Raw genomic sequence first — 20,870 nt, 5'->3', positions numbered from 1 at the left:
TATGCCCACTTCCCTATCTGAGTGCTCCCAGTGTGCCCAGTTACCCATCTTAGCACACCCAGTAACCCCAGTTCCCCCTCCCAGAGCTCCCAGTATGCCCAGTTCCCCTTCCTTTGTTCCTCCCCCCCCCCACCGCCTGCTGTTTCCCCTCTCCCAGTACACCCCAGTATACCCACTGCCTCCCCGTCTCTCTACCCAGTTCCCCCAGCTTCCTCCAGTTCGCGCCCAGTGCTCCCCAGTACACCCAGTGCCTCCCAGTATGCCCCATTTCCCCACTCCAGTGCCTCCCAGTGTGCCTGGTCCTGCTCCCATCTCCTCCCAGTGCCTCCCAGTATGTTCTCGTGCTCCCCAGTTCCTCGTCCCAGTGCTCCCAGTATGGCCCAGTTCGCCCCAGTGGGTGTGATGTGCGCTGATTTTTCTGCGCCCAGTACAACCCAGTATATCCCAGTCACTGCCCAGTCTGTCCCAGTATATCCCAGTATCCTCCCAGTCTGCCCAGTTTCCCAGTCCTCCAGAGGCCCCTGTGGAAGCCGGAAGTGCCGCTCTGGCCGAACTCGTCTCTCCCCACGGCAAGGAAGTGACGTTAGGGGGCAATATTGACTTCCGGGAGGGCGGGGTCGCGGTACCGGCCCCCTCGTCACGTGACCAAGCACCCGGTGACGTCACTGCATTGGCGGAAGTGCTGGGACAGCCCGGGAGAGGCCGAAGGAGCCGGGTGAGGGCCCGGCGGCCGCCCCCGGGGTCATAGAGAGGGGCCGGGGGGGTGCCAGAGGGGCCCGGGCCCGGGGATCATAGAGAAGAGGGCGGGGCGGGCTAGAGGGGCCCGGTACCGGGATCATAGAGCTGAGCTAGGGGGGCTAGAGGGGCCATGGGATCATAGAGACGACGGAGGGGCGGCTAGAGGGGTGCAGGGATCATAGAGACGAGGAGGGTGGCTAGAGAGGCCCGGTACCGGTGGGACCATAGAGAGGCGCGGCCGGTACCGGAGTGACGTAACAGGAAGTGAGCGGGGCCGCGACCATAGAGAGGCCTCCGGGCGGGGCAGAGAGGACTTCCGGGGTGAAGGCGCCGTGGGGGGGGGGCTTAACCATAGAGTTGTGGACCCCCGAGACCATAGAGAGGGGCGCGGTGGGGGCGGGAGGACCCGGGGGGCGGGGCTTGAGCTCCTCGCCCGGCGATTGGCTGCGGGCTTCCTGTTGCCATGGCAACGGGGCGGGGCCTGGAGGGGGCTTGGGCCTGCCCCTGGGGGGGGTAAATAAATGCCCCTGGGAGGGAGGGGGGGTAAATAAATGCTCCTGGGGGGGTCTCTGGGGGGTGCGGGGGGTAAATAAATGCCCCTCGAGGGGTTTTGGGGGGTTAAGAAGTGCCCCAGTGGGGTAAATAATTGCCCCTGGGAGGGAGGGGGGGTAAATAAATGCCCCTGGGGGGTAAATAGATGCCCCTTGAGGGTCTTTTGGGGGTAAATAAGTGCCCCAGTGGGGCAAATAATTGCCCCTGAGAGGGAGGGGGGGTAAATAAATGCCCCAGGGGATATGGGGGGGGAAATAAATGCCCCGAGGGGGTAAATAAATGCCCCTGGGGGGTAAATAGATGCCCCTTGAGGGTCTTTTGGGGGTAAAAAAGTGCCCCAATGGGGCAAATAATTACCCCTGGGAGGGTGAAGGGGTAAAAAAAATGCCTCTGGGGGTACATAAATGCTCTTGGGGGCATGGGGGGTAAATAAGTGCACTGAGGGGGTAAATAAATGCCCCTGGGGGGTAAATAGATGCCCCTGGGGGGTTCCCCTTAGGTATCCCCCTCGTGTCTGCCCCCCCCTTGTCTTCGTGCCCCCCCCTTGTCCCGTGTCCTCTCCAGGTCCACATGTCCCAAACATCTGCGTTCCCCGTGTCTGTGTCCGTGTCCCCGCGTTGTGTCCCACCTCGTCACCTCCCCGTGTCCACGTCCCCACCCTCCACGTCCCCACTGTCACATCTCCGTGACCAGGTTCCCCTTGTCTGGGCTCTGCTGTGTCCCCTCTACGTGTCCCTGTCCCCATGTTTGTGTCCCCGTGGCCATCACATCCCCGTGGCCATCATGGCCTTGTGCCCGCAGTGTCACCGTGGCCACCAAGGCCACCAAGTCCCCATGGCCACCACATCCCCACGGCTACCTTGTCCCCATGGCCACCATGTCCCCGTGTCCACCACAACCCCATGTCTGCCACGTCCCCATGGCCACCATGTCCCTGCATCCACCTTGTCCCCATGGCCACCACGTCCCCACGGCTATCATGGCCTTGTGGCCACCATGTCACCGTGGCCACCATGGCCACCACATCCCCATGGCCACCACATCCCTGTGTCCACCACGTCCCCATGGCCACCATGTCCCTGCATCCACCTTGTCCCCATGGCCACCACGTCCTCATGTCCACAACGTCCCCATGGCCACCACGACCCCGTGTCTACCACATCCCTGTGTCCACCTTGTCCCCATGGCCACCACATCCCCATGGCCACCTTGTCCCCATGTCCACAACGTCCCCATGGCCACCTTGTCTCTGTGTCTACCTTGTCCCCATGTCCACAACATCCCCGTGGCCACCACATCCCTGTGTCCACCTTGTCCCCATGTCCACAACGTCCCCATGGCCACCATGTCCCCGCATCCACCTTGTCCCCATGGCCACCACGTCCCCATGGCCACAACGTTCCCATGGCCACCACGACCCCATGTCCACCACTTCCCCATGGCCACCACTTCCCCATGGCCACCTTATCCCTGTGTCCACCACGTCCCCATGGCCACCATGTCCCTGTATCCACCTTGTCCCCATGGCCACCACGTCCCCATGTCCACCGTGTCCCCTCATCCACCACATCCCCATGTCCCCCACGCCCCCGCTCTCCCATCTCCTGCCCCATCCGTGTCCCCCTCCACCTCCCTGACGTCCTTGTCCCCCCGTCCTTGTCCCCAGGCGCCGCTGCCACCATGGACCTGCTGTTCGGGCGCCGGAAGACGCCGGAGGAGCTCCTGCGGCAGAACCAGCGGGCGCTGACCCGCGCCATGCGCGAGCTCGACCGCGAGCGCCAGAAGCTGGAGGCCCAGGAGAAGAAAATCATCATCGACATCAAGAAGATGGCCAAGCAGGGCCAGATGGTGAGAGGGGACAGAGCCGGGAGGCCTGAGGGACGTGGAGGAGACGTGGAAGGGGTTTGGGGTTCTGCAGGGGGCTGTGGGGACCCTACTAGGGACTGGGGAATGTGGCGGGGACGTGGGGTCCATGGGGACCCTACTGGTCCATGGGGAATGTGGTGGGGACGTGGAAGACCCCAAGAGATCGCAGTGGGGTCCATGGGGACCCTACTGAGGACCAGGGAATGTGGTGGGGACGTGGAAGACCCCAAGAGATTGCAGTGGGGCAATGGGGACCCTACTGAAGACCGGGGAATGTGGTGGGGGTGTGAAGGACCCCAAGAGATCGCAGTGGGGTACATGGGGACCCTACTGGGGGCCAGGGAATGTGGTGGGGGCATGGAGGATCCCAAGAGATCGCAGTGGGGTACATGGGGACCCTACTGAGGACCAGGGAATGTGGTGGGGACGTGGAAGACCCCAAGAGATCGCAGTGGGGTCCATGGGGACCCTACTGAGGACCAGGGAATGTGGTGGGGGTGTGAAGGACCCCAAGAGACTGCAGTGGGGCAATGGGGACCCTACTGAGGACTGGGGAACGTGGTGGGGGTGTGAAGGACCCCAAGAGACCGCAGTGGGGTCCATGGGGACCCTACTGAGGACCAGGGAATGTGGTGGGGACGTGAAGGACCCCAAGAGACTGCAGTGGGGCAGTGGGGACCCTACTGAAGACCAGGGAATGTGGTGGGGGTGTGAAGGACCCCAAGAGATCGCAGTGGGGCAATGGGGACCCTACTGGAGACCGGGCAATGTGGTGGGGACGTGAAGGACCCTACTGGGGGCCAGGGAATGTGGTGGGGACGTGAAGGACCCCAAGAGACTGCAGTGGGGCAATGGGGACCCTACTGAAGACAGGGGAACGTGGTTGGGGCGTGGAGGACCCCGAGCGACCACAGCAGCTACAAGTGGACCAGGAGACCACGGAGATGGGTCCCTGGAGGTGCCCCCTGGCCTCTCGGGGGGGCTTCGGGGCCACCCAACGTGTGTGTGTCCCCCCCCCCAAACACCCCAGGACGCGGTGAAGATCATGGCGAAGGACCTGGTGCGGACGCGGCGCTACGTGAAGAAGTTCATCACCATGAGGGCCAACGTCCAGGCCGTGTCCCTCAAGATCCAGACCCTCAAGTCCAACAACTCCATGGCCCAGGCCATGAAGGGTGTCACCAAGGCCATGGCCACCATGAACCGCCAGGTGGGTGCCCGCGGGGGGCGTCCTCAAGCTCTTGGGTGGCCACCAAGAGCTCTCCAGGGGTGGCCGTGAGGATGTCTTTGAGCCCGTGGCCACCAAGAGCTCTCCAGGGGTGGCCATAAGGATGTCCTTGAGCCCGTGGCCACCAGGAACTCTCAAGGGGTGGCCGTGAGGACTTCCTTGAGCCCGTGGCCACCAAGAGCTCTCCAGGGGTGGCCATGAGGACATCCTTGAGCCCGTGGCCACCAGGAACTCTCCAGAGGTGGCCGTGAGGACGTCCTTGAGCCCATGGCCACCAAGAGCTCTCCAGGGGTGGCCGTGAGGATGTCTTTGAGCCCGTGGCCACCAAGAGCTCTCCAAGGGTGGCTGTGGGGATGTCTTTGAGCCCGTGGCCACCAAGAGCTCTTCAGGGGTGGCTGTGAGGATGTTCTTGAGCCCGTGGCCACCAGGAACTCTCCAGGGGTGGCCATGAGGATGTCCTTGAGCTCTTTGGTTGCCACCAAGAGTTCTCCAAGGGTGGCCGTGAGGATGTCCTTGAGCTTTTGGGTGGCCACCAAGAGTTCTCCAAGGGTGGCCATAAGGATATCTTCGAGCCCGTGGCCACCAGGAACTCTCCAGGGGTGGCCGTGAGGATGTTCTTGAGCTCTTGGGTGGCCACCAAGAGCTCTCCAGGGGTGGCCATGGGGATGTTCTTGAGCCTGTGGCCACCGAGAGCTCTCCAGGGGTGGCCATGGGGATGTTCTTGAGCCTGTGGCCACCAAGAGCTCTCCAGGGGTGGCCATGAGGATGTCCTTGAGCCCGTGGCCACCAAGAGCTCTTCAGGGGTGGCCGTGAGGATGTTCTTGAGCCCGTGGCCACCAGGAACTCTCCAGGGGTGGCCATGAGGATGTCCTTGAGCTCTTTGGTTGCCACCAAGAGTTCTCCAAGGGTGGCCATGAGGATGTTCTTGAGCCCGTGGCCACCAAGAGCTCTTCAGGGGTGGCCGTGAGGATGTCTTTGAGCCCGTGGCCACCAAGAGCTCTCCAAGGGTGGCTGTGGGGATGTCTTTGAGCCCGTGGCCACCAAGAGCTCTTCAGGGGTGGCCGTGAGGATGTCTTTGAGCCCGTGGCCACCAAGAGCTCTCCAAGGGTGGCTGTGGGGATGTCTTTGAGCCCGTGGCCACCAAGAGCTCTCCAGAGGTAGCCATAAGGATGTCTTTGAGCCCGTGGCCACCAGGAACTCTCCAGGGGTGGCCATGAGGATGTCCTTGAGCTCTTTGGTTGCCACCAAGAGTTCTCCAAGGGTGGCCGTGAGGATGTCCTTGAGCTTTTGGGTGGCCACCAAGAGTTCTCCAAGGGTGGCCATAAGGATATCTTCGAGCCCGTGGCCACCAGGAACTCTCCAGGGGTGGCCGTGAGGATGTTCTTGAGCTCTTGGGTGGCCACCAAGAGCTCTCCAGGGGTGGCCATGGGGATGTTCTTGAGCCTGTGGCCACCGAGAGCTCTCCAGGGGTGGCCATGGGGATGTTCTTGAGCCTGTGGCCACCAAGAGCTCTCCAGGGGTGGCCATGAGGATGTCCTTGAGCCCGTGGCCACCAAGAGTTCTCCAAGGGTGGCCGTGAGGATGTCCTTGAGCCCGTGGCCACCACAGGGTGACCTGGGGATGTCCCCGAGGCTGTGGCCACCGTAAGGTGCTCTGTGGGGTTGTCCCCAAGGTTGTGGCCATCGCGGCCTGTCCTGAAGTAGCCACGGGGATGTCTTGGAGAGCGTGGCCACCATGAGTTGCCCTGGGCTAGCTGTGACGATGTCCCCAAAGCCATGGCCACCACCAGCTGCTCTGGGGGGACATCCTGGTGGCCACGGTTGCCACCAGCTGCTCGGGGTGGCCGTGAGGACATCCGTGGCCACCCCAAGCTGACCAAAGCCCAAGACCTTGGCTACCAGGAACTACTTAGTGGCCACCAAGAGCTGGCCAGCCGTGTCCCCACGTGCCACCAGCTGTGTCCTGGTGTGTCCCCCCCCCCAGCTGAAGCTGCCGCAGATCCAGAAGATCATGATGGAGTTCGAGAAGCAGGCGGAGATCATGGACATGAAGGAGGAGCTGATGAACGACGCCATCGACGACGCCATGGGGGACGAGGATGATGAGGAAGAGAGGTTGGGGGGGGGGGTGGAGGAAGCACGGGGTGGGGGGGGGGGCAGAGACACGGGGGCGTGGGGGCGGTGGGGACGGGAGGGGGACGCGTGGGCACGGGGAGATGGGGAAAGGGGAATGTGGGGGGACCTGGGGGATGGATGGGGGGGGGACAGGGGCAAGAGGGGACATTGGGGTCGTGGGGGGGACATGAGGGGATGTTGGGGTCGTGGGGGGGACACGAGGGGACATTGGGGTCATGGGGGGGCATGTGGGGACATTGGGGTCGTGGGGGGGAAAGAGAGGACACTGGGGTCATGGGGGGGACACGAGGACACGAGGGGACATTGGGGTCATGGGGGGGCATGTGGGGACATTGGGGTCATGGGGGGGCATGTGGGGACATTGGGGTCATGGGGGGGACACCAGGGGACATTGGAGTCATGGGGGGGGCATGTGGGGACATTAGAGTCGTGGGGGGGTCACAAGGGGATATTGGGGTTGTGGGGGGGCACGTGGGGACATTGGGGTCATGGGGTGGATGCATGGGGACTTTGGGGTCATGGGGGGACACGAAGGGACATTGGGGTTGTGGGGGGGCACTTGGGGACATTGGGGTCATGGGGTGGATGCATGGGGACTTTGGGGTCATGGGGGGGACACGAAGGGACATTGGGGTTGTGGGGGGGCACTTGGGGACATTGGGGTCGTGGGGCGGGACACGAGAGGACATTGGGGTCGTGGGAGGACACGAGGGGACATTGGGGTCGTGGGGGGGACATGAGGGGACATTGGAGTCATGGGGGGGTCACAAGAGGATATTGGGGTTGTGGGGGGGACATGAGGGGACTTTGGGGTCATGGGGGGGCATGTGGGGACATTGGGGTCATGGGGTGGATACATGGGAACTTTGGGGTCGTGGGGGGGCACATGGGGACATTGGGGTTATGGGGGGGACATGAGGGGACATTGGGGTCATGGGGGGACACGAGAGGACATTGGGGTCATGGGGGGGATACATGGGGACTTTGGGGTCATGGGGGGGCATGTGGGGACATTGGGGTTGTGGGGGTCACAAGGGGATATTGGGGTCGTGGGGGGGACATGAGGGGACATTGGGGTTGTGGGGGGGATACATGGGGACTTTGGGGTCATGGGGGGGAATGTGGGGACATTGGGGTTGTGGGGGACACGAGGGGACATTGGGGTCATGGGGGGGAAAAGAGAGGACATTGGGGTCATAGGGGGGACATGAGGGGACATTGGAGTCGTGGGGGGGCATATGGGGACATTGGGGTCATGGGGGGGACACGAGGGGACATTGGGGTCATGGGGTGGATACATGGGGACTTTGGGGTTGTGGGGGGGACACGAGGGGATGTTGGGGTCGTGGGGCACGCGGGGGGACCTGGGGGGCTGTGGCGGGGATCTGGGGGTACAGGGTGGGGTCAGGGGACAATTTGGGGTCCTGGCGTGACCTCTGACCCCCCCTTGTTGTCCCCCCCCCCAGCGACGCGGTGGTGTCCCAGGTACTGGACGAGCTGGGGCTGACCCTCACCGACGAGCTGGCCAGTGAGTGGGGCTGGGGGGGCCGGGGGGCGGATTTGGGGGGGGGTCAGGAAGATTGGGGGGGGGGTCAGAGGCCGTTTTGGGGGCGTTTGGGGGTTTTTAGTGGGTCTGGGGGGGGATCGGGGAGCGTTTTTGGAGGCCGGGGGGGACATTTTGGGAGGGGGCGGGGGGATATTTGGGGGGGGCATTTTTTTTGGGGGGGGGGGACAGACAATGGGGTGGCGTCCCCCTGACCTTTGCCCTTTGCCCCCAGCCCTGCCCACCCCGGGGGGGTCGCTGGCGGCGGGGGAGGGGCGGGCGGCTGAGGCCGCCGCCGCATTGGCCGACGCCGACGCCGACCTCGAGGAGCGGCTCAAGAACCTGCGCCGGGACTGACCTCTGACCTTTGACCTCTGACCTTTGACCTCTGACCTTTGACCTCTGACCTTTGACCTCCGACCCCCACCAGCGACCTCCAGCCCCTCTCCATGCCGCCCCCCCCCCCCATCCCTGCGCTGATCTCTGACCTTTGACCTCCGACCTTTTGGGGACTCGTGGCCCCCCCACACCCCTTCTGAGGGCTGACCCATGACCTCTGGTGACCTGTAACCCCCCCCCAATGACCTTTGACCTTGCCCAAATACCCCAGAGGGGGGGCATCTCCAACACTACAGGGCCTCACCCCCCCCGGGGGTATTTGCACCCCCCCCCCAGAGGTATATTTGCCCCTCCACGGGGGCTTTGCCCCCCCTTTTTTGGGGTACTTGTCCCCCCGCTTTTATTTTTGCCCCCCCATCTTTTTTTTTTTTCCCCCTTTTTTTCTGGGTTATCGACTCTTTTGGACTATTTGCCCCCTCTCTGGGCTATTTGCCCCCCCCTCTTTGCGTTATTTGCCCCCCCGCTGGGGTTATTTGCACTCCTTCCTGGGGGGTATTTGTCCCCCCCACCCCCCCCAGATGGGGCAGTTGAGTTGAAATGGGGCAATAAAGGCTGCACGTTGGGACCTGCCGCCTCCCCCCGCTGCTTCCTGGGGCCCCCAGTGCCTCCCAGTAAGGGACTGGGAGCACTGGGAGGAGGGGTGGTGCTGGGGGGGGGATTCTCTGTTGGCTGCTATGGGGTTGGGCACCGGTGGGACCACGGCTCCGTGTCCGACAGCAAGCCACCGAAGAGCACGTTTCCGTGCTAAAAACGACGTTTTGGGGCAACAAAGAAGATGCTGGATGAGATCGGCAGCTGCGGCCCCGTTTTGGGGTGAAAACTCTTCAAATTGGTGCATCCCGGCTTGCATAGACTTCTCTTTTCAGGGGAAAACCCCCCCATATTTAGCATCCCTGGTGGATCGGGATTTTGGGTGTGATTTCTGATGCCTTCCTCTTCTGAATGTGTGAATGCAGCGGGTCTGGAGCAGAAAATGAAGCTTTTTGGTTGAAAAGGAAAAAATAGTGATTTACGTTGTTTTTCCACAAGTGACGACTTTGATTTTTGGTGTGAGACGAGCTGTTTTTGGTGCCTGCGGAACCTGGCAATGGGCATTTTGTGCTGCTTTTTAGGTGCCAACGTGTTTTTCCCACTTGGAAAAAAAACAACAGTAATGCTAAATTTCTGCAGAAAGCAGAAAATTTGCTGGTTTCTCAATAATTGCCAACCCCCTTTTTTTCTTTTTTTCTTCTTTTTTTTTTTTTTTTTTTTTCTTTTCTTTTTTCATTGATTTGCACTTCTCATTCAGACTTTGATCTGTTCCCTGGAGTGCGCGTCCCCAGGTGAGCACAGCCATGCTAGAAAACACCACTCTGCTCCAGAAGTGACCCCAAAAGGACCTAAATCACCCCAAAATAACGGGATTTACGTTGCGGTGAGATTGGAGGTTGGAGCAGAGGCAAGGTAGGGAGCGTGCAAGAGCGACCTCAACGCCTGTTGGGGTGTGCGTTGAGCCTGATGGGTGAAGAACCCAGCAGAACCCAAAATGCTTGGTTTTAGCCCCAAAATGGGGAGGTTTTTTGAGCCTTGTTGGAGCAAGTGCCTGTCCTGTGTGAGGACAGGATGCTTTGAGCCATCAGGGTTGGTTTGACGGGACGGGGGGAGGATGCGTCCGTGGGGTTGTTGAAATAAATGTTTCTTTATCAAAAATGTATTTTATATTTATTTTAAACATTTGTGTATTGCATCTATTTTGTATGTTTCACGTGTTTCGCACATTTATGTACAAATTTGTATATATTTAATTCATAGCCTCTGGAGGTGGCTGGCAGGATGCTGACATACAAGGTATGACTCTTCGCTGGGTGCATTTTGGGGCATTTTGGGGGATTTTTGGCCATTCTGAAGACATTCCCAGCTCCCAGAAAACAGTTATTAAAAAATAATAAGAATAATTTTTTGAAAAAAAAGGCCGTTTTGAGCGAGTGCTGCGTTGCGTTTCCCAGCCTTCCCCCCTAGATGGTTAAAAATTAAAGCTGTGTCAACACGGGCAGGTGGAATTTTAACCCTAAAAAACGAGGGAAAAAAGGTTGGGTCGGGATCCGGCCGTGACCTCCGGGCCCGGGTGCCACCGTTGGGGTCGTCCTCGATGGGTGACACCTCCCTCGGTCTTCCCTCCAGCCCTGCCTCGTCGCTGCCCTCCTCTTCCTCGTCCAAGCTGGGGCTGATGGAGCTCCTGGATCGCCGCCGGTGGGAAGGAAACTTCTCCAGCACCTCGGTGAGTCCTTGGCCTCGTCCATCCCTATGTCCTCCAACCCATTTTCACCCCAAAAACCCAAGAAACGTTGGCGGAGGTCTTCTTTAGCATTTTCTTGGCCACCTCTGATGGTGCAGGCATGGAGCTGGCCGCATCCCCGGTGGAGAATCTCTTCATCAGCAGCGTTGGAGGGATGGAGGCATCTCGGTTGCATCTTATACGGCCAATTTTTAATTTTTTTTCCCCTGCAGGCACCAGCTGGAACCTTAATGAGAAGGCTGAAGGCAAGGAGAGACCTTCCCACCTGGAATGGGTGGATTTTGACGGCACGCTGCCGGCCGACACCGTGTCCAACTGGAACAACTACACCAAGATGATGGAGTACGTCTGCTCCACGGAGGAGGACGGTTGCAACACCGGCGCCTACGTCCCCAGCCGGGGCCCGTTTTGCTTCTATGCCTTCTGGCAGTCCGAGCACAGGGTGTCCAAATTCAAGCTGCTGGTCAACAGAGGCAACCTGGAGGCGTTGTGTTGGGTGGACGACTCCTTCGGCGACGTGCCCGAAAACGCGGTGGAGGGCTGCCCCTCCGTTGACATCTACGTCGGTAGGAACCAGTACGGCTTGGGGAAGGTCTCCAAGGACCAGCGGGCTTTCTTCGTGGTGGTGGACCACGAGGAGGTTTGGTTCAAGTGGTACCAAGTCCTGGCTGTCCAGACGGGCCCAGCAGACGTCACCATCTCGGACGTCCGCTACAACACGAGCGAGGCGGTGGGGCGTGGGGAGGACGTCACGCTGACGAAGACCACGGTGAAGAACGAAGGCTGCCGAGGGACGCGGGAAGAGGTGGCCTTGGAAGAGGCCGCCGTGGTGATGCACGACTGGGAGCTGGACCAGAAGGTCTTCTCCACCATCCACGGAGCGCTGCGAGCCGCCCCCTTGGCCTTCAACGGGACGAGCTGGGAGGCCACCAACGTCACCAGAGTCAACTGGGTGGGACGAGCCACCACCGGCGAGTACGTTGTCCATACCCGCAACGTCAAGGTGCAGATGCGACCCCGTACGACGTGCACGGTGGCCCTGGTGGGACGCCAGCTGGACGTCCGCGTCCCATTCACCGCGTGCTTGACCCGTGACTTCGGTGACGGCCAACTGCACCGCGTGGCCGTGACAGGGGTGGCTCGCAGCCGGGCGGTGGTGGACGTCCAGGCCGGCGTCGAGCAGTGCTCGCCCCTCGCTGGTTCCTCGCCGTGCCGGGGGTAGCGGTCGCTGAGGAAGGTTGGTGCTATGCAAGGCGTTTTTTTTTTCTTTTTTCTTCCAATTGGCATCTTTTGAAGTATGCAATTTCTACCCTTTTTTTTTTCTACCCCCCCTTTTTTTTTTTTTCTCAAATAACCCACATCTCTCCCCAAAACAATGCAGCAGCAACCTGAAATGCAAAAAAATGCTTTTTTTTTTTTTTTTCTTCTGCAAAAAGCCACATTTTGAAGCCTGCCTTTTCTATTTTTACCCAAACAACCTTCATCCCTCCCTGAAAAGATGCAACGCGGGATAAAGAAAAATACATTTTTACAGTCTTCACTTTTCTATATTTTTCCTAAGTAACCTCCGTCTCAAAATGATACGATAACAACCCAGAATGCAGAAAAATGCATTTCTTGCGATCTCTGTTTTTCCTTTTTTTCTATAATAAGTGTCATCAAGCAACCTCTCTCCAAACCAACACAGCAGCTGTGCATCAAGAAGCCTCCTTCCACCCAGCATTGGATGGGCGTCATTTTCTGCTGCGACGTCTGCGTTGCGTTTTCCTTTTCCCTCCTCTTGCGTTTTGTGAAAAAAAATACTTGCAAATCAGACAAATCGAGCCGCGTGGTTTGTTAGGGCGAGGTGATGTGCAGGGGTCTGCCCCAAAATACTTCAAGGTGAGTTGAAAAGTCAACGCAAACCAAAGAGGAGAAGTCAAATGCTCCCATCACATGGGTAGACCGCCGGCCAACGTGTCTACGAGCATTGGCTACCTTCCCCCAAAGCCTCTCCTGCCACTTCTGTGATGAGTGGGATGCCATTGGGGATGGATTGTCCCTTTGGGTCGGGTGTCCCAGCTGTGTCCCCATCCCAACACTGCTCACTTCCAACCTACTCATTGGTGGGGCAGAGGAGGAAAGAGAGATGCTCATGGAAGTGGCATCATCTCAGGAGGATGGTGGAGGTTATCTCCATGTGTTCGTGGAGGTGGCATCTGTTGGGTTATGAGATGAAACTCCTCTGTGCACCCCCAGAGGAGCTCAGAGGGGCAATGGCAGGAGGGGGCCCTACAAAAACCCTCCCAGGCCCATCAGAGGGGTCCTCAGCCCATCTAAAACCCATCCACACGAGCCCAGAAGACCACAGAGGTGCCTCAGCTGAGGCTGGAACCCAAATCAAAGCCTCCCGAGGAATGAAGACCTTGTCCCCAGCTGATGGGGCTTAGGGGAGACCCCAGCTCCACCACATTTACAGGACCCTGTCCCCCGCTTCTCGTTACCCACCCGCTGGGGTCACCCTGGCTTGGGAGGGGCTTTTTGGGGACAAACAGCAACTTTCTTGGCCCGACAGCAAATTGGAGGCTGGAAATTGCTCCCAGAAAACTGATTTGGGTGGAGAAAAGCCCAGCTCCAGGCGCAGGAGCCGTTTCCACCCCTCAGCACCTGCAATAGGCTTGCAACCCCTCCCCTGAAAAACCCACAAAAGTGGCGGAAACCACAAAAAAATCCCACTTCATCCCCTGAGCCGGGATGTGGGGGGCAGACAGGTCCCCATAACGTGCTGGGGCTCGGGGACCTGCAGGATTGCGTTGTCATCCCCCAGTTTTGCTCCAACCTGGGGCTGTGGTGGGCTTGGGGAGCACAAAGCCCCCCCTGCCCTTGCACTCCAGTGCAACCTTGTGCCCCCAGGCCCCCCTCCCATGCACCCCCATGCCCCTTGCCCCCCACCCGTGCTCCCTGTAAGAACCCAATGCACCCCCCGACCCCCACTTGCACCCTTTGCACCCCTTCCTGGCACCCAATGCACCCCCCTCTTTCACCCTCTGGAACCCCTTGCACCCAATGCACCCCCCATTGCCCCCCTCTTGCACCCAATGCACCCACTTTGTACCCAATGCACCCCATTGCAGCCCCCCCGCACCCCTGCTTGCACCCAATGCACCCCCCTCACACCCTTTACACCCCCTCCTTGCACTCCCCTTGCACCCATTTCCTCCTCTCCCTCCAAACTTACCCCCCCCCCAAATGATCCCCCTCAAGACCCCCTCAACCCTCTCCCCACCAAAGCTGCCACCGGCACCGAAGGGGTTAACCTCCAACCCTCTCCACCCCTTCCCGCCAAGGCGGAGCGATAAGAGCCGACCAATCAGGGGCGGAGATTTGGGGGCCCCAAAATTGCCGGGGGGGGGGAGGGAGGGGGTTAAGTCTGAGACAGCCGGTTGGGGGGTGGGCGCAATGCGTTGCAATGCACTGCAGTGAGGGCACCACGCTGCAACGCGTGCTGTGCTGCAAACGCTGCACCATGCTGCAAACACTGCAGTGTGCTGCAAACACCGTGCTTGTGCTGCAAATACTGCGCTGTGCTACAAACACTATGCATGTGCTGCAAATGCTGCACCGTGCTGCAAACACTGTGCTTGTGCTGCAAACACTGCAGTGTGCTGCAAACACTGCACCATGCTGCAAACACTGCAGTGTGCTGTAAACACTGCACTGTACTGCAAACGACGTGCATGTGCTGCAAACACCATGCTTATGCTGCAAATACTGCACTGTGCTACAAACGCTATGCATGTGCTACAAATGCTGCACCATGCTGCAAACACTGCAGTGTGCTGCAAACACCGTGCTTGTGCTGCAAACACTGCGCCGTGCTGCAAACACTATGCATGTGCTACAAACACTATGCACATGCTACAAACAGTGCTGCGTACTGCAGCACACTGCGCCGTGCTGCAAACACTGCAGCACGCTGCAAACATGGTGCACGTGCTGCAAACACCATGCTTGTGCAGCAAATACTGTGCTGTGCTACAAACACTATGCATGTGCTGCAAACACTGCGCCATGCTGCAAACACTGCAGCACACTGCAAACACCGTGCTTGTGCTGCAAACACTGCACTGTACTGCAAACACTGCGCCGTGCTGCAAACACCACACTGTGCTGCAAATACTGCAGCATATTGCAAGCACTGTACACGTGCTGCAAACACCGCGCATATGCTGCAAATACTGCAGTCCACTGCAAATACTGTGCACATGCTGCAAACTCTGTGCACATGCTGCAAGCACTGCACTAAGGCAAACACCGCAACCAATGTGGCACACTGCAAACACTGTGCTGTGCTGCAAACACTGCATTGCCAGCATCACGTTGTGCTGCAGGCATGGTGGGTTGCAAATGCTGCATTCCAAATGTGCTGCTGCTGAATGAACGCTGCACTGCAAGCCAGGTGCCACAGTGCAATTGCAACTGATGCAGTGCAAGCTGCACACCCAGCAGCACTGCTCCTACATTTTGCACCCACATCCCTGATTTCTTGCATTCCCCGTGCCCCCCACATGAATTTTTTTGCCCTCACCCCCTGCAGACAAAGAAGAAGCAGAGCAGAGGCTGCAGAGAAATGGGTAAAACCGTCATTACAGCGAGTGGGGGGCAGAAGGAGGGGGCAAACCCACAGGGAGGAGGCCCCGGGTGTCCGCCAAGTGGTCCATGAGGTAGGTCGGTCTCGGAGAGTTAAGGCCTGGAGAGGAGGAGGTCACTTGTTGCAGGGGTGACAATGAATAAATAGTGGGAAAAAAAAAAAGGTGATTGATCCTGGACGGCTTAATTGGGGTGTCCTGGTGGTGGAGAGGAGGTTGGGGGGGTGTGGAGGAGGTGGGTGAGAGCCTGAAGAACCACCATAGGACATCAACCATCAGTCCATCTTCATCTCTATCCATGGAGGATCTCCTCTGGGGCCAGGGAACCAAGTTCTGGAGCCACCAGGCTCACCGAGGACATCGACCATCAAACCATCTTCACCTCCATCCGCTGCGTTTCAGGATTGCTGTGTCCTGGAGCCACCAGCTTCACGGAGATCATCAACCGTCAACCCATCTTCACCCCTATTCATGGTGGATCTCCTCTGGGACCATGGAACCAAGTTCTGGAGCCACCAGGCTCACGGAGGACATCGACCACCAGCCCATCTCCACCCCCATCCCAGTTGCCCTGTCCATCCCCAGCAGCCACCATGAAACCAGCACCACGAAACCAGCACCAGATGGCTGCATCCACCCTGCGTGCCCAACCTCCACAACCCCCCTGGTGGCTGGAAAACCCCATCACCACCTCCTGGGGACCACCACCACCCCATCACCACCTCCTCCTCCTCCTGGGGACCACCAGCACCACCCCGTCCTCTTCCAACCCTACCACTGCCAGGTGGACCACCAGCACCCCATGAGGACCACCACCACCACCCCATGAGGACCACCACCACCACTCCATCCTCTCCCAACCCCATCACCACCTCCTTGGGACCACCACCACCCCATCACCACCTCCTCCTCCTCCTGGGGACCACCAGCACCACCCCGTGTCCTCTTCCAACCCTACCACCTCCTGGTGGACCACCACCACCACCACCCCACGGGGACCACCACCACCACCACCACCACCCAATCCTCTCCCAACCCCATTACCACCTCCTTCCTAGTGGACCACCACCACCCAACGGGGACCACCACCACCCCATCCTCTTCCAACCCTACCACTGCCAGGTGGACCACCAGCACCCCACAAGGACCACCACCACCACCACCCAATCCTCTCCCAACCCCATTACCACCTCCTTCCTAGTGGACCACCACCACCCAACGGGGACCACCACCACCCCATCCTCTCCCAACCCTACCACCTCCTGGTGGACCACCAGCACCCCTTGAGGACCACCATCACCACCACCCAATCCTCTCCCAACCCCATTACCACCTCCTTCCTGGTGGACCACCACCACCACCACCCCACGGGGACCACCACCACCACCCCATCCTCTCCCCCCAACCCCAATCACTTGTCCCTAGCGGCCGCCCGGGCGTGGATCCGCGTGTGCCGGGCGAGCGACGACTTATTGCTGAAGCTCTTCCCGCAGTGGGCACAGGGGAAGGGTCTCTCGCCCGTGTGCGAGCGCTCGTGCACCGTCAGGTCCGCCAGGTACTTGAAGCTCTTGCCGCAGGCGCCGCAGGGGTAGGGCCGCTCCTGGGTGTGCGAGCGCCGGTGCATGGTGAGGTTGGACTGCTGGCTGAAGCGCTTGCCGCAGGCGGCGCAGGGGTAAGGGCGCTCGCCCGTGTGCGACCGCTGGTGCTTGTTGAGGTCCGAGGGGTTGGTGAAGGTCTTGCCGCAGGCGCCGCAGCCGTAGGGCCGCTCGCCCGTGTGCAGCCGCTGGTGGGTGGTGAGGGTGGAGAGGTGGCCGAAGCTCTTGCCGCAGGCGCCGCAGGCGTAGGGCTTCACCCCGGTGTGGGTCCGCTGGTGGGTTTTCAGGTGGGTCAAGCGCCCGAAGCTTTTGCCGCATTCGCCGCAGGGGTAGGGGCGCTCCTTGCCCGGCGCCCGTTTCGCCCACGGCGCCTTCTCCGGGCTCTCGGTGCCCTCGGCGGGTCCCGGGGGGGGTGGCTGCTGCGGGAGGGGGGCCCCCGGGGTCCCTCTTGGCTGCTGGGGGGTCTCCGTCTGCGGGGGGGTCTCCGTCTGCACGGGGGTCCCGATGGAGTCAGCCTGGAGGGTGCCGGGGAGGGGGCGCGGAGGGGCTTGGGGGGGCGAAGCGGGGTCCTCCTGCTCTCCGCTCGCCACCGTGGGACCTGCGTGGGGTGGGTGGGTGGGGGGGGGGGAGAAATGGGTGCATGAGGTTGGGGAGCCCCCCAGGGTGCTCCTCAACACCCTGGGGTCTCCTCCAGCAGCGGTGGAGGCGGTCTGAGTCCTTGGGGAAAACCCCAAATCCCCCCAAATTGGTGGGGGCCACCTTCTCCTCCTCCTCCTCGGTACCCCACGGGCTTTCCAGCACCGGGACCTCTTTTTGGCCACGGGGGGGGGACCTGAGCAGACCAAACCTGCTCACCCCCCCCACGCCCATATTTTTTGGGGGAAACCCACCCTTTTCCTACAACCCCTTACCCGTTTCCCGCTGGTTCTCCTCTTCCTCGTCTTCCTCGGGGTCGAACTTGACCTTGCTCCACGCCGCCTCCCCCCGCCACCCCTCTCCGGGGGGGGTCTGGGGGGGCTCTGCTGGGGGGTCCAACACCACCTCGGGGTCCTCGGCGTCCCCGGGGGCCACCTCCTCCACCTTCACTCGCACCGTCACCTGCGGGACCCGAGCACAACGGGGGGGCCCCCAAAGGTTGGGGGGGGTGTTAAAAATGGCGGGGGGGGGCAACCCTATATTTTGGGTGGGGTGTTGGAAATGGGGTGCTTCCCTTTATTTTGGGGGTCATAACTAAGTGGGTGCTACCTTTTATTTTGGGGGGGCATTGTAAAAAGGGGGTGGGGTGCTACCCTGGATTTTGGGGGTCACAAAAAAGGGGGTGCTATTTTCGGGGGGGGGGCATTGCATAGGGAGCACTACCCTTTATTTTGGGGGATGTCGCAAGGGGGGTGCTACCCTTTATTTTGGGGTCATTGCAAAGGGGGTCCTATCTTTTATTTTATTTTTTTTTCCACCCTATTTTTTTTGGGGGGGGGGCTACCCTTTATTTTGGAGGATGTCGCAAAGCGGGTGCTACCCTATTTTTTTTGGGCGGGGGAGCATTGCATAGGGGGGTGCTACCCCATATTTTGGCAGATGTTGCAGAGGGGGTGCTGCCCTTTATTTTGGGGGATATTGCAACGGGGTCACTACCCTATTTTTTTTTTGGGGGGGGCGTTACAAGGGGGGTGCTACTTTATTTTGGGGGATGCTGCAACAGGGTCAGTACCTTATTTTTTTGGGGGGTGTTGCAAAGGGGGATGCTACTTTATTTTGGGGGATGCTGCAATGGGGTCACTACCCTATTTTTTTGGGGGGCGTTGCAAGGGGGATGCTACTTTATTTTGGGGGGTGCTGCAACGGGGTCACTACCCTATTTTTTTGGGGGGGGCATTGCAAAGGGGGGTGCTACTTTATTTTGGTTGGGGAATGTTGCAACAGGGTCACTACCCTATTTTTTTTTGGGGGGTGTTGCAAAGGGGGGGATGCTACTTTATTTTGGGGGAGGTCGCAACAGGGTCACTACCCTATTTTTTGGGGGGGGGCGTTACAAGGGGGATGCTACTTTATTTTGGGGGATGCTGCAACAGGGATACTACTGTATTTTTTTGGGGGGGGGGCGTTGCATGGTGAGCGCTGCATTGCTTTTCGAGGGGGACAAGGAGCTTTGCTGCTGGAGATGATGCTCCCAAGCAGCACCGCGAAGGCACCGAACCCATTTTTTTGGTATTTTTTTTTGGGGGGGGGCGCATCTCCCCGCTTTCCTCACCTGCTGCTCCCACCCTCCTCCGTCCCTCCTCCCCGGCTGGAAACTCTCGGCCAAGGCGACGGCTTGGGCGCAGGATTCGGGGTGCCTCACCCAGACCCAGCTCTGGATGTCCTCGGGGAGGATGCTGAGGAATTGCTCCAGCACCAGCAGCTCCAGCATCTCCTCCTTGCTCAGCGCCTCCGGCCTCAGCCACCCCCGCGACAGCTCCCGCAGCCTGCGGCAGGCGTCCCCCGGCCCCGTCGCCTCCTGGTAGCGAAATTGCCGAAAACGCAGGCGCCGCAGCTCCGTCCCGGCCCCCCCCCCAACGCCAACGACGCCACCGATGACCCCCCCCCGGGGGGTGGGCACCAAGCGGGTCCCCCCCGGTTGCAGGAGCCGCCAGCGGGGACGGAGAGGGGATGGCTCCATGATGGACCCCCCCCCCCCGCCTTGCCAGCCAGCCCTGGGGGGGGTCTTTTTGTTCTTTTTTTTTTTTTTTTTAATTTTTTTTTTTTTTTTGGGGGGGGGGGGTGTTGGAATATGGGGAGGGGGAGTGTGGGATTTGGGGATGTGGGGGGGAGGTGGGGAGGAGGGGGTGGAATGTGGGGAGGGGGGGGGGTTGGAAGTGCGGGGGGGGGTTGGAAAGGGGGGGTTTGGATTTTTTTTGGGGGTGGGGGGGGTTGGAATTTGGGGAGGGGGGAGTTTGGGGATGGGGGGTGGAATTTGGGGAGGGGGGGTGGAATTTGGGGATGGGGGGAATTGGGGGGGGGTTGGAATTTGAGGATGTGCAGAATTTGGGGACGGGGGGGGGAATTTGGGGACGTGGGGGGGTTGGTATTTGGGGGGGGGTGGAATTTGGGGAGGGGGGGGTGTTGGCAAGTGGCCGGAGAAGTGGGGGGTCTGTAGGAGAGAAGAGAGGGGGGGAGGCTCAGTAAAAGTGCCCCCCCCCATATATCCCAAGCTTGCAACCCGCCCCCCCAGCGCCGTTAAATATTCCTGCCCCCCTCCCCAGAACCCCAATGGATGCACAATGAAATATTCCCCCCCCCCCATTTCCCAAAAGCCCCAAGACCATGCAATGTCCCCCCCCCAATTTTCCACCCCCCCCTTGTAATGCTCCCCCCCAGCTGTGTAGCCCCCCCCCCAGCTTGCAAAGCCCCCAGGTTTTGCATTGTGTCCCCCCCCCCCCCACTCCCAGCCTTGCAGAGCCCCCAGGACAATGCAATGTGCCCCCCCCCTTGCTAAAGCTTTATGAGCCTTGCAACCCCCCCCCAAGCTTTGCAGCCCCCCCCGACAATGCAATTCCCCTCCCCGGACCATGCAAAGCCCCCCCCCAGGCCTTGCAACCCCCCCGGACCTTGCAATAACCCCCCCCCGAGCCTCGCATTGTGCCCCTCGCCCCCCCAACCCCCCCAAGCCTTGCAAAAACCTCGGTAGCTTTGCAAATCCCCCCCCCGGCCTTGCAAAAAAAAAAAAACGGGAGCTTTGCGGAGCCCCCCCCGCATTGCAACCCCCCCCCCCCGAACCAAGCAACCCCCCCCTCCTCCATGCAAACCCCCCCGGCCATGCAATGTGCCCCCTGCCCCCCCCAGCCTTCCGACCCCCCCGAGAACATTGCAAATCCCCCCCCAAGCCTTGCACCCCCCCCCGAACTCATCAATCCCCCCCCAAACCATTCAAAGCC

General features: G+C 60.2%; 3 protein-coding genes across 3 annotated transcripts; 2 read left to right on the top strand and 1 right to left on the bottom strand.

Moving 5' to 3' along the window:
- Nucleotides 1-647: 647 nt before the first annotated feature.
- On the top strand, nt 648-10,150 carry CHMP2A (charged multivesicular body protein 2A). The gene is made up of 6 exons (XM_032205080.1): nt 648-715; nt 2,957-3,138; nt 4,187-4,366; nt 6,368-6,498; nt 7,986-8,047; nt 8,298-10,150. The coding sequence occupies exons 2-6, from the start codon at nt 2,971-2,973 to the stop codon at nt 8,417-8,419; spliced, it is 663 nt and encodes a 220-aa protein (XP_032060971.1). The 5' UTR covers nt 648-715; nt 2,957-2,970; the 3' UTR covers nt 8,420-10,150.
- A 60-nt stretch (nt 10,151-10,210) lies between these two features.
- Nucleotides 10,211-11,958, top strand: LOC116500181 (natterin-3-like). Its single transcript, XM_032205096.1, has 3 exons — nt 10,211-10,288; nt 10,622-10,718; nt 10,949-11,958. The coding sequence occupies exons 1-3, from the start codon at nt 10,274-10,276 to the stop codon at nt 11,956-11,958; spliced, it is 1,122 nt and encodes a 373-aa protein (XP_032060987.1). The 5' UTR covers nt 10,211-10,273.
- Nucleotides 11,959-16,775: 4,817 nt separating this feature from the next.
- LOC116500159 (zinc finger and SCAN domain-containing protein 22-like) lies at nt 16,776-19,663 on the bottom strand. Its single transcript, XM_032205078.1, has 3 exons — nt 19,208-19,663; nt 17,871-18,057; nt 16,776-17,557 (listed from the first exon to the last, which is right to left on the bottom strand). Exons 1-3 carry the CDS (start codon nt 19,613-19,615, stop codon nt 16,776-16,778), a joined length of 1,377 nt encoding a protein of 458 aa, XP_032060969.1. The 5' UTR covers nt 19,616-19,663.
- Between the last annotated feature and the right edge of the window lie 1,207 nt (nt 19,664-20,870).

The sequence above is a fragment of the Aythya fuligula genome, chromosome 32 (assembly GCF_009819795.1).
Source record: "Aythya fuligula isolate bAytFul2 chromosome 32, bAytFul2.pri, whole genome shotgun sequence".
In the NCBI taxonomy this organism is placed as follows: domain Eukaryota; kingdom Metazoa; phylum Chordata; class Aves; order Anseriformes; family Anatidae; genus Aythya; species Aythya fuligula.
This window is presented reverse-complemented; position numbering and strand designations above follow the sequence as displayed.